This window comes from Artemia franciscana, chromosome 9, assembly GCF_032884065.1.
Source record: "Artemia franciscana chromosome 9, ASM3288406v1, whole genome shotgun sequence".
NCBI classification, from domain to species: domain Eukaryota; kingdom Metazoa; phylum Arthropoda; class Branchiopoda; order Anostraca; family Artemiidae; genus Artemia; species Artemia franciscana.
The window spans coordinates 32,382,150-32,397,894 of record NC_088871.1 but is presented as its reverse complement, the minus strand read 5'-3'; the positions used below and the strand labels follow the sequence as shown (position 1 = coordinate 32,397,894).

The 15,745-nt window shown below is 36.0% G+C and overlaps 1 protein-coding gene across 1 annotated transcript in view; it reads right to left on the bottom strand.

Moving 5' to 3' along the window:
* Nucleotides 1-8,673: 8,673 nt before the first annotated feature.
* Nucleotides 8,674-15,745, bottom strand: part of LOC136031283 (solute carrier organic anion transporter family member 74D-like) — a 36,048-nt gene continuing 28,976 nt past the window's right edge. Inside the window, exon 4 of the mRNA XM_065710727.1 lies at nt 8,674-8,966. Coding sequence (XP_065566799.1) covers nt 8,689-8,966 — 278 coding nt within the window. The 3' untranslated portion in view covers nt 8,674-8,688. The remainder of the gene's footprint in view (nt 8,967-15,745) is intronic.

Genomic DNA, 15,745 nt, shown 5'->3' with positions numbered 1-15,745 from the left:
TCAGCGTCACTATGAAATACATATCGCCGAACCTTTGTTTTTTCAACTAGAATCTTTTAGGCATTGATGACCTTATCCAGGTCAAAATCCCAAACCCAATCATCATCGCTATCATTTTCAGTTTTGATACGTTTTGACTCTCGCTGTCCAGGTGGATTTTCATCTAACTGCGCGGTTTTGCGTTCTTTAGCCGCGAGCCTTTTGGCGTTAACCCTTTGAGCAGATTCCTCGGCTGTTTCTTCTGCCATTGTAGGATTTATGCTAAAATTTCTCTTTGAATTAACTATTTGAGCAGCTTCCTCGGCTGTTTCTTTTGTCATTTTAAGATCTATACTAAAAATTCCTCTTTACGTACTAAGCTTGCTAAAGCTCAAAAATTTACAATATACCTCAAAATTTTAAGTATCTGTTTTAAGGTTTTCGAATTACTTTAATCTATTGTCAAAATATTTCGAAATATTTATGCAATTCCAGTTTTTACATTTTAGTTTGTTTTCTTTTTCTTCTTTATTTTTCAGACGTCATATATCTGGCGTAACAGACATAGTGTAACAGACATAAAACACAAACAACTTATTTTTATATACATACTAGCTGTTGGGGTGGCGCTTCGCGCCACCCCAACACCTAGTTGGTGGGGGCGCTTCGCGCCCCCCCCCCCAAGCCCCCCGCGCGCGTAAGTCGTTACGCGCCATATTAGTTACGCGCCATTGTAGTTGTGTCCCTATGTCCACCTGTGAATATAGATATATATATATATATATATATATATATATATATATATATATATATATAATATATATATATATATAATATATATATATATATATGTTTTTAACTACGTAAAACTTGCGAATATACAACATTCTTTGCTGTCCCATTGTCTGTGCATATAAATAGATTGTCAGGTTTACCGACTCTTGAACATGCAACATATAATGGTCCATGGGAAAACATTCCGTATTCAGATCTATACCTCATGATTCTAATGATTGCCCTTGAGCTTTGTTGATGGTGATTGCTAATCGACCATTCCCTGAGTCGCCATCGTCATTTATATATCCCCCTGTGCACCCCGGCGTCCCCTTTGTAGTTATGTCCCTGTGTCCCGGTCGTCATTTATATTCCTGTGTCCCGGTCGTCATTTGTGTCCCGGTGTTCCAGTCTGTGATTTCTCTTTGAGTGTCCCGGGCGTCATTTATATTCCTTGTGTCCCGGTGTCCCGGTCGTCATTTATATCCCCCTGTGCCCCCAGCGTCCCCATTGTAGTTGTGTCCCTGTGTCCCGGTCGTCATTTATATTCCCTGTGTCCCGGTCGTCATTTGTATCCCGGTGTCCCGGTCTGTATATACATTCGTTTTTTAGTTTTGTTTTTCTCCTTTATTTTTTTCTTTTTTCTTTTTTTTCTTTTTAGTTTATTTAGATTTTTAGATTTTTTAGTTTTTTTATTAGTTTTTAGTTTTTTTGTAGTTTTTACCATTTTTTTAGTTTTTTAGTTTTTTTTTACTTATGTCCTGGTCGTCATTTATACTCCCTGTGTCCCGGTCGTCATTTGTGTCTCGGTGCTTTGTTGATTGCTAATTTATATTATATTTATATTTATATTTTTTATATTTATTAATATTTTTTTAGTTTTCTTTTTCTCTTATTTTTCAGTTTTTTCCTTTTTTTTAGTTTTTTCTTTTTTAGTTTTTAGTTTTTTTTTGTTTTTTACCTTTTTTTAGTTTTTTTAGTTTTTTAGCTTTTTAGTTTTTTTTATTAGTTTTTAGTTTTTTTTTAGTTTTTGCCTTTTTTTAGTTTTTTCAGTTTTTTTTTAGTTTTTAGTTTTTTTACCTTTTTTTAGTTTTTTTTCAGTTTTTTAGCTTTTTTAGTTTTTTTCTTTTTAGTTTTTTTTGTAGTTTTTACCTTTTTTAGTTTTTTTTCTTCTTTTGTATTAGTGTGAAATAATTCAGACGTCATATGCGGACAAACACGACGTCACTCGACAGACAGACAGACAGACATAACCCACAAACAACTTATTTTTATATATATTTATTCATATTTTTTTAGTTTTCTTTTTCTCTTTTATTTTTCAGTTTTTTCCTTTTTTTTTAGTTTTTTTCTTTTTTAGTTTTTAGTTTTTTTTAGTTTTTTACCTTTTTTTAGTTTTTTTTAGTTTTTTAGTTTTTTAGCTTTTTTAGTTTTTTTATTAGTTTTATTTTTTTTGTAGTTTTTGCCTTTTTTTATTTTTTTCAGTTTTTTTTAGTTATTAGATTTTTACCTTTTTTTAGTTTTTTTTAGTTTTTTAGCTTTTTTAGTTTTTTTTTCTTTTTAGTTTTTTTTTGTAGTTTTTATCTTTTTTAGTTTTTCTCTTTTATTTTTCAGTTTTTTCCTTTTTTTAGTTTTTTTCTTTTTTAGTTTTTAGTTTTTTTTAGTTTTTTACCTTTTTTTAGTTTTTTTTAGTTTTTTTAGTTTTTTAGCTTTTTTAGTTTTTTTATTAGTTTTTATTTTTTTGTAGTTTTTGCCTTTTTTTATTTTTTTCAGTTTTTTTTTAGTTATTAGATTTTTACCTTTTTTTAGTTTTTTTTAGTTTTTTAGCTTTTTTAGTTTTTTTTTTCTTTTTAGTTTTTTTGTAGTTTTTACCTTTTTTAGTTTTTTTCTTCTTTTGTATTAGTGTGAAATAATTCAGACGTCATATGCGAACAAACATGACGTCACCTGACGTCACTTCGTGCCCCCCAAGCCCCCCGCGCGCGTAAGTCGTTACGCGCCATATTAGTTACGCGCCATTGTAGTTGTGTCCCTGTGTCCCACCTGTGAATATAGATAGATATATATATTTTTAACTACGTAAAACTTGCGAATATACAACATTCTTGGCTTTCCCACTGTCTGTGCATATAAATAGATTGTCAGGTTTACCGACTCTTGAACATGCAACATATAATTGTCCATGGGAAAAACAATCTGTATTCAGATCTATACCTCATTATTCTAATGATTGCCCTTGAGCTTTGTTGATGGTGATTGCTAATCGAACATTCCCTGTGTCCCCGTCGTCACTTATATATCCCCCTGTGCCCCCGGCGTCCCCGTTGTTGTTGTTTCCCTGTGTCCCGGTCGTCATTTGTGTCCCGGTGTCCCAGTCTGTAATTTCTCTTTGAGTGTCACGGTCGTCATTTATATTCCCTGTGTCCCGGTCGTCATTTGTGTCGTCATCTATATTCCCTGTGTCCCGGTGCTTTGTTGATGGTGATTGCTGTGTCCCGGTCGCTTTCTCTTTGAGTGTCCCGGTCGTCATTTATATTCTCTACTAGCTTCGCACCCCCACCCCCCAAGCCCCCCGCGCGCGTAAGTCGTTACGCGCCATATTAGTTACGCGCCATTGTAGTTGTGTCCCTGTGTAATGCTAATCGAACATTCCCTGTGTCCCCGTCGTCATTTATATATCCCTCTCTGCCCCCTGGCGTCCCCGTTGTTGTTGTTTCCCTGTGTCCCGGTCGTCATTTGTGTCCCAGTGTCCCAGTCTGTAATTTCTCTTTGAATGTCGCGGTCGTTATTTATATTCCCTGTGTCCCGGTCGTCATTTTTGTCCAAGTCGTCATTTGTGTTCCGGTGTCCCGGTCTGTAATTTCTCTTTGAGTGTCCTGGTCGTTATTTATATTCCCTGTGTCCCGGTCGTCATTTGTGTCCCGGTGCTTTGTTGATGGTGATTGCTAATCGAACATTGTGTCCCGGTCGCTTTCTCTTTGAGTGTCCCGGTCGTCATTTATATTCCCTATAGTTGGTGGGGGCGCTTCACGCCCCCCAAGCCCCCCCCCCCCCGCGCGCGTAAGTCGTTACGCGCCATATTAGTTACGCGCCATTGTAGTTGTGTCCCTGTGTCCCACCTGTGAATATATATATATATATATATATATATATATATATATATATATATATATATATATATATATATATATATATATATATATATATATATATATATATATATATATATATATATATAAATAAGTTGTCTGTCTGTGTGTCTGTCTGTCTGTCAGGTGAAGTCATGTTTCTGTGTCGACTGACGTCATGAAATTAGTTGTCGTCATTTTTGCTATGACGGTGACGTCATTAATGGTATTTAAGACATGCGTTCACGGAAAAATGTTTAATTGTAAAATGACTGAAGAACCTACAATGGCAACAGCCAAGGAAGCTGCTCAAAGAGTCTATGCCAAAAAACTTGCTGCTGATAGAGAAAGTAAGAAAAGAAAGCGTGCCGAGGAATCACAAGAACAGCAAGAAAACAGGCTTGCAGCTGATAGAGAAAGTAAGAAAAGAAAGCGTGCCGAGGAATCACAAGAACAGCAAGAAAACAGGCTTGCGGCTAAAGAACGCAAAACCGCGCAGTTAGATGAAAATCCACCTGGAAAGCGAGAGTCAAAACATATCAAAACTGAAAATGATAGCGATGATGATTGGGTTTGGGATTTTGACTTGGATAAGGTCATCAATGCCTACCAGATTTAAGTTAAAAAACAAAGGTTCGGCGATATGTACTTCATAGTGACGCTGAAAAATAAAGAAGAAAAAAAAACTGAAAAAATGTAAAAAACTAAAAAAACTAAAAAGAAAAAACACTCAAAGATAAATTACAGACCGGAACACAAATGACGACCGACACAGAGGGAATATAAATGACGACCAGGAACCTCAAAGAAAAATTACAGACTGGGACACCCGGACACAAATCACGACCGGGAATATAAATGACGACCGGGACGCAGGGACACAACTACAACGGGGACGCCGGGGGCACAGGCGGGATATATAATTGACGACTGAGACACAGGGATTGTTTGAATAGAAATTACAGACCGGAACACCGGGACACAAATGACGACCGGGACACTGGGACACAAGGAATATAAATGACGACCGGGACACTCAAAGAGAAAATAAAAACTGGGACACCAGGACACATATCGGTTCGGCGATATGTACTTCATAGTGACGCTGAAAAATAAAGAAGAAAAAAAACTGAAAAAATGTAAAAAACTAAAAAAAACTAAAAAGAAAAAACACTCAAAGATAAATTACAGACCGGGACACAAATGACGACCGACACAGAGGGAATATAAATGACGACCAGGAACCTCAAAGAAAAATTAAAGACTGGGACACCCGGACACAAATCACGACCGGGAATATAAATGACGACCGGGACGCAGAGACACAACTACAATGGGGACGCCGGGGGCACAGGCGGGATATATAATTGACGACTGAGACACAGGGATTGTTTGAATAGAAATTACAGACCGGGAAACCGGGACACTGGGACACAGGGAATATAAATGACGACCGGGACACTCAAAGAGAAAATACAAACTGGGACACCAGGACACGAATGACGACCGGGACACAGGGAATACAAATGCTATTTATATGCACAGACAATGGGACAGCGAAGAATGTTGTATATTCGCATGTTTTACGTAGTTAAAAATATATATTTATATATATCTCTATTCACAGGTGGGACACAGGGACACAGCTACAATGGCGCGTAACTAATATGGCGCGTAACGACTCACGCACGCGGGGGGGCTTGGGGGGGCGCGAAGCGCCCCGTCAACTAGGTGTTGGGGTGGCACGAAGCGCCACCCCAACAGCTTGTATATTATATATATATATATATATATATATATATATATATATATATATATATATATATATATATATATGTATATATTTAACTACGTAAAACTTGCGATTATACAACATTCTTGGCTGTCCCATTGTCTGTGCATATAAATAGATTGTCAGGTTTACCGACTCTTGAACATGCAACATATAATTGTCCATGGGAAAAACAATCTGTATTCAGATCTATACCTCATTATTCTAATGATTGCCCTTAAGCTTTGTTGATGGTGGTAATTGCTAATCGAACATTCCCTGTGTCCCCGTCGTCATTTATATATCCCCCTGTGCCCCCCGGCGTCCCCATTGTTGTTGTTTCCCAGTGTCCCGGTCGTCATTTGTGTCCCGGTGTCCAAGTCTGTAATTTCTCTTTGAGTATCGCGGTCGTCATTTATATTCCCTGTGTCCCGGTCGTCATTTTTGTCCCGGTCGTCATTCGTGTTCCGGTGTACCGGTCTGTAATTTCTCTTTGAGTGTCCTGGTCGTCATTTGTGTCCCGGTGCTTTGTTGATGGTGATTGCTAATCGAACATTCCTTGTGTCCCGGTCGCTTTCTCTTTGAGTGTCCCGGTCGTCATTTATATTCCCTATGTCCCGGTGTCCCGGTCGTCATTTGTCTCCCGATGTCCCGGTCTGTAATTTCGTCAGTCGACAAACATGACGTCAGTCGACACACAAACATGACGTCACTCGACACACAGACAACTTATTTTTATATATATAGATAGATCTCCCGGTGTCCCGGTCGTCATTTGTGTCCCGATATGTAATTTCGTCAGTCGACAAACATGACGTCAGTCGACACACAAACATGACGTCACTCGACAGACACACAGACAACTTATTTTTATATATATGGATATATATATATATATATATATATATATATATATATATATATATATATATATATATATATATATATATATATATATATATATATATATATATATATATATATATATATATATATATATATATATATATAAATTGCTCCCGTCCATTCTTAGAGAAATATCGTGTACTACCTATCTTTGGAACCATTTTTTTTTTAATATGGACTTTTTAGTTGAAAGTACTGAGAAATTAAACTGCTTCTTTGAAGGGAAACCGCATAAATATGGAGTCACGCAAAAAAAAAAGAAGCGGAACTTTTGAAATTACGAAGTTTCATGGTCAACGGAATTTAGGTTATACATGACGTTCCTATCAATTCACTCCACAAAAAAGGAAACTATGAACAATGCCAAACTAAACTTTATGCTTACTAATGTAGTTCAGCGCTGAAGCATAAAGGGCATTGAAACAGAGCTATTCACATTAGATTGTAACATTTTTTTGCACTCAATTTCCAAATTTTTATGCCGTTTTTTCAGTCCAAATTGTTGATTTTGAGGAATTTTTGTATGAAAATTCAGAATTTAATTAAAAGCAAATGTTTTGACAAGAAAACAATAAAACAAATTGAAACTAAGGTAGACGATTTTGTTTATGTCAGCCTCGTAATACAGGCCAGCAAAAAAAAAACATTTGTAAAAACTTTTTTACTTTTAATAGTTCACTTCTATGTATCTTTTAGAGCTGGTTTCGATTTTTTTTATTTTAAAAATTTTAATAAGAAAATAGCTAAACAATAAAATTATTAGTCTAAAGTGGACCAGCAATAAACTAGGGAAAAGGTTAATGTTAATTGGAATATAATTAATATTGCTTTGATATTTCAATTTCATCAAACATTTTCCTTGTTGGTTCATACAGCCAAGGCGTTTTTTTTTTTTTTTTTTTTTTATGCAGAACCATATTGGTTAAATATAAAGTTGAGTAATCCAGTTTTTTTTTAAAGAATAATTTCGTATTAATTTGAAGAAAACGAATTAAAAATAAAAGTACAAGAAGGAAGCACCTAAATACAACTAAGAAGACGTATGATCCGGACCCCCCCCCCAACATATTAAGATTATTATGATATTTCCTATCATTTCTTACGCTTTTAATATAATCCACCTTTATTATATTTTTCTGCATCAGTTACTCCCCCTCCCCTGCCCCGAAACAAATTCCTCCGCAGCTGCCTTATATTTTCAGCCCACTTTCAGTTAACTCCTTACTTTCAGTTAAAAAAGCTTGTTTTTTTATTTAATCCTTTAGAACTGTTGCATTAAAATCAATGATGTTCAACATGTTTACTTGTGTTTATACGTTTATAATGCTAGTGATAAATCTAATGAGATGCTGTATCGGCACTAAATTTTGTCAACTTATTATTTTGGTTAGGATTAGTTGATCCTAAATTTATGAAGCACTGCATGCTTCATATATAACTGATTACCGGTGGTAATATTTCCAAATTGTATTTTGGCTTTTATAAAGCTATTTCCTCAAATTAAAACGTTCAAATAGCAAAAAGGACAACAAAAAAAAGTCGCTATCAATGTTGGCTCACGTCACTAGAGCATATCTGCTTTCAAATAAGAGTATAACTTGGAATGAACAAAATAAATCTGCCAGTGAAAAACCTCAAAATGTTCTTACCCTCCCTGCGCAAAATCCTCTTCAGGGCTAAAAGAAAGCACTACCAAAATTTCAAAGTCCAATGTCATTTCTAAAAACAAATCGTCCCCCATCCCGCGGCGACTTTCATAAAATAATATTATTGATGATAAATGTGTTCGTCAATCCAAACAATGTAGTTTTGTCTTCTATTATTGGCAGACTTACACTCGTGCGTGTGAGTTTATCTAGGGAGGGGAGGGTGTTAGATCTAATTTTTGGGAGCGTACCTTTTTATTGAACAAAGTGAGAATCTACGTAAAATTGTTTACGTTGGAGAAGCCTCGAGGGACACCCTACTCTTCGCTCAGCTTACGAGCATGATTAGTTTCCGATGGTTATTCTGAACTATGCACAAGACCAATACAACGAAGTAATATATTTTGGTATGAGTAGAAACGGCTTTTAAAAAGAATAAGAAAACCAAAGAAAGTGGTATACAAAATGAATTCCAAAAAATAGTTCAGAAAATCCCTAATTGTAAGTATGTAGAAATATGAAAAAAACATGAATAAATAAACTTACCAATTAAAATCGGTGTTTGTGTTTCTTTTGAATTATCATCCATATAAGCAAACCCTAAAGAATAAAATATCGTCGTTGTGATTCCAGATATAAATTTAGACATGAAAAGCACAACCACAGGGAAAATGGAGCTTTGTTGAGGTTCTGTGCATCCTGATTCAGCACGCAGAGGCGAACTAATGCACACACCACTCACTTCACCGAGAGACGCATTACCTAAAAGGAAATTACCCAGTCAAATACATTTTCTAAAAATCTGTGAAAACGAACAAAATAAGTTTGTAGGAAGATTATTGGAATATTTATATTCCAGTAGTGTAATTCAAATACTATAATTTTCAATATTATAATTACAACACTAATTATAATATTTATACTGATAATTTAAAAAGAAGAGCTGACGAAGTCTTAGCCTGTAGTTAGGTTCTTGCTTCGGTACTTATCGGTTATATAATAGACACTATAACATTTCGACACAAGAAACTGGTCAAGCAACTTCTTTATACTGTCGATCAGTTGGATGGCAAAGATCAGATGGAATAATAACCGGTTAGTCTGCTTTGACTAGTGATAGAAAATAGTGTCTCACCATGGATGTTCAAGTTAAGATTTGGGATTTGCCAGGGACCGAAGAAAAGGGGATTATACTTCTCCAGGATAAGGGGTTGTTGCCCAAAACAAAACAAAAACGCGTCAATGGACACACCATGACTTTGTACTCCTATGAGAAGCTAAATCATTGGAAGTATAACACTAGGCCATGTTTGAAAGTTATACCCCTTATAGGAGTAAAGCATAGCATATATTAAATACAGCAATGGTTAGTTTACAGATTTGATATATACTTTGCTTTACCCCCACCACCCAACTCTAATGTGCAAATACACAGCCCAAATTTATTTCTAATTTAAATTTATTTCCCATTTATTTTAGAGATGGCTTACAGAGGTGTCATTTTTGTACCGTGCAGAATTTTTTCATAATACTGTCGATTGGGATCGATAAAAGTGATGTCGATAAAAACACTATCTTTTAAAAAAGGCTCCCTCATCATTACCCTGGTCATCCTGTGGGCTGATGGTACTGGAAAAATGAGATACATCAGTGATAGCCATGCTAAAATGTGATTTTCTTGGTTTTGGTATGGGGATGGGGAACACCCATTTTCTGTAAAAAGGTTTTCGTATAGTGATTTACCTTTATCTCAATCTCAAACCATTTTTAAAGGGTGTCAGGCTACAGTCTGAAATTACATTTGTTTTTATTTGCATAAAATAGCTAAGGTGGACAGAGTTTAACTCACCTACCATATTAGAATCAGTGTTCGTTGAGAAATTTGTCTGTCCAGACAGCTTCTTTTAAACTTCGATTTTGTTTACTACATGGTTCACTCTTATTCTGTTAGCAGCTACGGCTGCAAACACGATTAGATATTTTGGAGGTCTATAAGCCAACAAGATCATATGGAATCAATCAATGATATGCTAGATTCGTATATGGGCTGTTTAGAAGCCAAAACCATAAAATTCACTTTGTACATTTTTGACTTTTCACAACCAAAGCCCTAGACAATACATTCATGAGAAAATCCCGTAAAAAAAAATATAAGAATAAAAATATTTTTGGGATTGAATGCTAGACATTGATTTAGATGCCGATTCGACTAACCACATATACAAACATACTCGAAAATATTAGTCGTAGTCCAGAGATTACAGGTTCATATAAACCAACCCTGCAATTTTCTTCCACCAGATGATATGTGCATTACGATAAAAACTGGAAAATCATCTTCTTTTTGACTTTGCTCTGTTGTATGAATTCAATCGATCAGGCGTCTGAGCCACTGGTGTAATTCAACCCAAAATTGTTTATTCTTCTACAATAATCAATAAGCTAAGAATTACTTTTATAAACATCACCTGGAGTCTGAAAAAAATTCAAGTAAAGATCGTATACAAGGGGGGGGTGTTAAGGTGTTTGAGCATCCCCCCCGCCCCGAAATGTTTGTCTGACTCGTAAAAACGTAACAAAATGAATATAGACAAATTTTTTTTTCGTTTTTTTTAGGTTATTTGTGTCCCACACTTCAAAAAATAAATGATCCTTGATACGGCTCTGTTTGAAGTCACCTTCAGGGGTATAAGAGAAACTGAAACCGTGATATATATATCGTGCTATCAGATACCAATCTAAGCCCGAATCACTACCCAAGGTCCAAATTATCTTTATTTTGGATGTAGTCAAGAAAAAGGCAGGCACAATTTCTCACAGGGTAGGCACCAGATTCGATAAAAAAAAAAAAAAAAAAAAAAAAAAAAAGGACCAGAAAGAGCCTATCTTGGTGAATATTTAAATTTTCCAATTTTAACTGGGCGCAAAGTTCCCAATTTGCTCCGTGCATATATGCAGCATATGCATCGGATTTGCTGTAAATGCAGCAGATTATATTTGAAAACTTAAACAGTATTTGATACATATAAACTTATTCCCGGGGTTCTACAATCGGGCAACATATGCGAAACCACTTTGACGAAAAGATAATTGCAAATACAAGTTTTCCCTGGATAATATTAAAAAGCCATTTTTTGGAGGGGGGATTAGATAATCCATAGACTACGTCTTTCTTCTATAATAATTTTTAAAAATGTCACGCTTTGGAAGCCTGGCAAGAAACGACCATTTCTCTCTCTCTCTTTTTCTCTTCTTTGTATCTAAGAGGAAGAAATGACCGAGGTAATGACGAATTTACGGTACTTAAGCTTTTTGCTAAGCGGAGTACAAATCAATGTCAATAAGTCAATATATCATTTGTAAGACATCCAGTAACGTCATCAGTAGCTGGTCCATGTGTAAACCGTGCTAAATTAAAGCACCGTTGAAAACAATTATAAGTTTATCCTCGACTAATCAAAAAGTCCATAATCATGGTAATTCCATAGAAATAAAATAAACGCAGCTTGTCAAGCGATCAGCTTTGTTATTATGGGCCGATCAACTTTATTTTTCTGGCCATTGTCATATTTCAAATTTGATTCATTGTCATGAATCAAGATCAAACATAGGGCAAGACGAATAAGCTACCCGCTTTTCACTGCCTGATGTATACTAGCACTACTTAGGTCTACCTTTCCGCAATCAGGCTGTCTGCGGCCACACCGCGCTCCACTGAAATCTAGCCCCTTTTTCATTGACAAAATTAGCCCGTTTACGCTAAAGAGACCCCTCACGCTTCGAGAACCTGCAGGCAACATAGCCTCATGGGGTATCAGACAGAAATTTTATCAAAATAGTTTTGATGAAAATGGTTGAGAAGGCTAAATTTTTTTTTTTTTTGAGGTTTAGGGCACCAATTACTTTACTTCAAATCCCCTTTTCCTATTCGGGATCATTTTCTTCAATTTTTTCCCAGACAATTATACGTTAGTCATGTAAAATTGATCGATCTAATGATCAATAGCAACCATGCCCCAGGGCATAATTTAACAATTTGCCACAGGCACTGAAAATCAATCGAATACTTGTTTTGCAGAGAGCATTCCATACAGTGGCACCATTTCTCAAAATATTGGGAGCGGAGAGAATTTTTTTTGTCAAAATACAGGGGGGGGGGGAAACAACTTTGTCTTTTTCATATTTTTTTTCCAATGAAAATACCAAAAAAAGGTTTTTTCAATGAAAATACAAAAAATGGAATTTTTAGAAATCTAGGGGGGCAATGTTTAATGATTCCAAGGTTTCAATGTGATATTTGACAAATCCTACCCGTACAAAACGTTTCTAGCCCGTAGAAAACAAAATTCTAGCTTTGCAGAAAGCTTCAAACACAAAATAAAAATGAGCACCATTTTGCCAACCACACCAATGAACACTGTCTAGATCATTTTCGGTTTAAACATGGAATGTTGCAACAGGTTCCATTGTAACTGAACCACTATGTAATTGGGCTCCTATAACGGAAATCCCGTGTAACTGAACCCCAATGGAACTGAACCCTCGTGTAAATTAACACCCGTGCAACCCCCCTCCATTTAACTCAACCCCCGTGTAACTGAACCTGGGTCGGATCCAGGATTTTTCTGGGAGTGGAGGTTACGGAAAGATTTTTTCGGGGGAGGGGTACAAAAAAATTGAAAAACGCCCCAAAACTAGTTGATATTCATTTTTATTACGTTTTTACGAGTCGAAATTTTTTTGGGATGGGGTTGAAAACCCCTACCCCCTGGATACGGCCTCGAACTGAACCTCCTTGCAACTGAACCCCTGTGCAACTAAACCCCTGTGCAACTGAACATTCGTGCAACTGAACCACCGTACACAGTTCTTTAGTAGTCTAAAAATACGAGGTAGTATCATTGGGTAAAACACGGGTCCAGGCGTTTAACCCCCCCCCCCTTGTAAAATAGTTTCTTTTTTAGGGCTAATTCTGCATTTATCTGAAGGCTCGATGAGGGTTGGGATGTTTTGGTGTTAAAATGCACCATTTGGGGCATTTCCGAACTAACCAAAATATTTTGTAAGATCTGTACAAATTTCACATTCTTAGGTAAACTCCTTGTTGTTTTACAATTCTAACATTTGCATATAAGGGCTTTAAAGTTCTACAATGGTGTTCTACGGTTGTTTTGTAGTTAGCGAGGGAGGCAGATGTCTCGAAGGGTGCATTTTCACACCAAAACGTCCCAACTGTCATTGAGCCTTCAGATAAATATAGAATCAGTTCTAAGGGAGAGACGAGAGGAGGGTGGAGGTAGAAATTGACACATAATCTCCAGGGCCACATTCAAAGTTATGTTTAGTTGGTTATTTGTTTTGGTGGGGGGGGGGCTAACTGTGTAAAAGCCTAGACCCGTATACAGTGACACGGCGAAGGGAACCCCCATTAAGAGATTACATAAAAAAAACTAGCTTTTTTTTTAACTGAAAGTAAGGAGCGACATTAAAACTTAAAACGAACAGAAATTACTCCGTATATGAAATGGGTTGTCGCCTGCGCAATCCCTCGCTCTTTACGCTAAAGCTTTTAATTGTTTTAAAAAGCAGAATTGTGGCAAAGAGTCAAACTTTAGCGTAAAGAGCGAGGGATTGCGGAGGGGACAACCCATTTCATATACGGAGTAATTTCTGTTCGCTTTAAGTTTTAATGTCGCTCCTTACTTTCAGTTAAAAAAAACTAGTTTTTTTTATGTAATTTCTGAACGTTTTTGAATTAATGCATGTTTGATTTTGGCTCTCCACACATAAATTATTAAAATGAAATTTGCATATTAATTCCTTTTTTGGCTAAATGGCTTTCTCTTAGTTTTGATCAGACGATTTTGAGAAATAAGGGATGGGGAAGGAGGCCTAGTTGCCATGCAATTTTTCGATTACATAAAAAGGCAACTATAAAATTTAATTTTTAACGAATTTTTTTATTAGTAAAAAATATACGTAACTTAAGAATTATCTTACGTAACAAACTTTTATATTCTTTAGTTTTTATTATGTATATGAGAGGGTTTGTACCCTCGTTAATACCTCGTTCTTTACACTAAATCGTAAGTTTTGTCCCAATGCTTTAAGAATGAACCCTGAATCAGAAAGGCCGTAGAATAAATAGTTGAAACTACTAAAAATACTATAGCATAAAGAGCGAGGCATTTATCTCCTCCTAAATACATCGCTCTTTATGCTAAAGTATTTTTAGAACCCCTCATATGCGCAATAATCTCTGTTCGTTTTAAGTTTCAATGCTACTCTTTACTTTCAATTGGAAAAACTTTTCCATGTTTATTTTTTCATTGTTTTTTTTATAGTAATTTTAGAAAATCCTGCACCCTTTTCATTGAATTTCTGTTCCCCCATGACATATTTGTCCAAGTAAAGTTCCTCCCACATAGCCCCCTCCCCTCAACCCCACCCCCAAAACCAAAAAAAAAAATCCCCTGAAAACGACTGTACACTTCCCAATAACCATTATTATATATAAACACTGGTTGAAGTTTGTAACTTGCAGCCCCTTCCCTAGGGACTCTGGGGGAGTAAGTCATTCCCAAAGACATAGTTATTATGGTTTTTGACTATGCGGAACAAAATGGCTATCTCAAAATTTTGATCTGTTGACTTTGGAGAAAAATGAGCGTGGGAGGGGGCCTAGGTGCCCTCCAATTTTTTTGGTCACTTAAAAAGGGCACTAGAAATTTTCATTTCCGTTAGAATGAGCCCTCTTGCGACACTCTAGGACCACTTGGTCGATACGATAACCCCTGGAAAAAAAAAATAAAAACAAATAAAATAAACACGCACCCGTGATTTGTCTTCTGGCAAAAAATACGAAATTCCACATTTTTGTAGATAGGAGCTTGAAAATTTTACTATAGGGTTCTCTGATACACCGGATGCGATGGTGTGACTTTCGTTAAGGTTCTGTGACTTTTAGGGGGTGTTTTCCCCTATTTTCTAAAATAAGGCAAATTTTTTCAGGCTCGTAACTTTTGATGACGAAGACTAAATTTGATGAAACTTATATATTTAAAATCAGTATGAAAATTTGATTCTTTTGATGTATATTTTAGCATCAAAATTCTGTTTTTTAGAGTTTCGTTTACTGTTGAGCCGGGTCGCTCCTTACTACAGTTCGCTATAAGTGTTTGATATAAAAAAAAGGAGAAACAAATCTGGCTTTAATGGTTTGTGACGTTCGATTTTCTTTGGTTTTGTGACAACAAAACAGAGGTTTTTATGGATCCCCATGACAGGCATTTATATCATGACTAAAAAACAAACAATTCCATCAAGGTTTAATATATAAAGATTCTTACTTGTTTTTTACCCAGTGTTATTGCCTCTTATTTGTAGAATACAGAAAAACTGAGTACGGTGTCTCTAACCTGAGTACGATGGCACGAGTGTTCAGTTGCACAGAGGTTCAGTTGCACAGGGGTTGAGTTGCAAGGAGGCTCAGGTGCACGAAGGTTCAGCAAAACGGAGTTCAATTGCATAAAGGTTCAGTT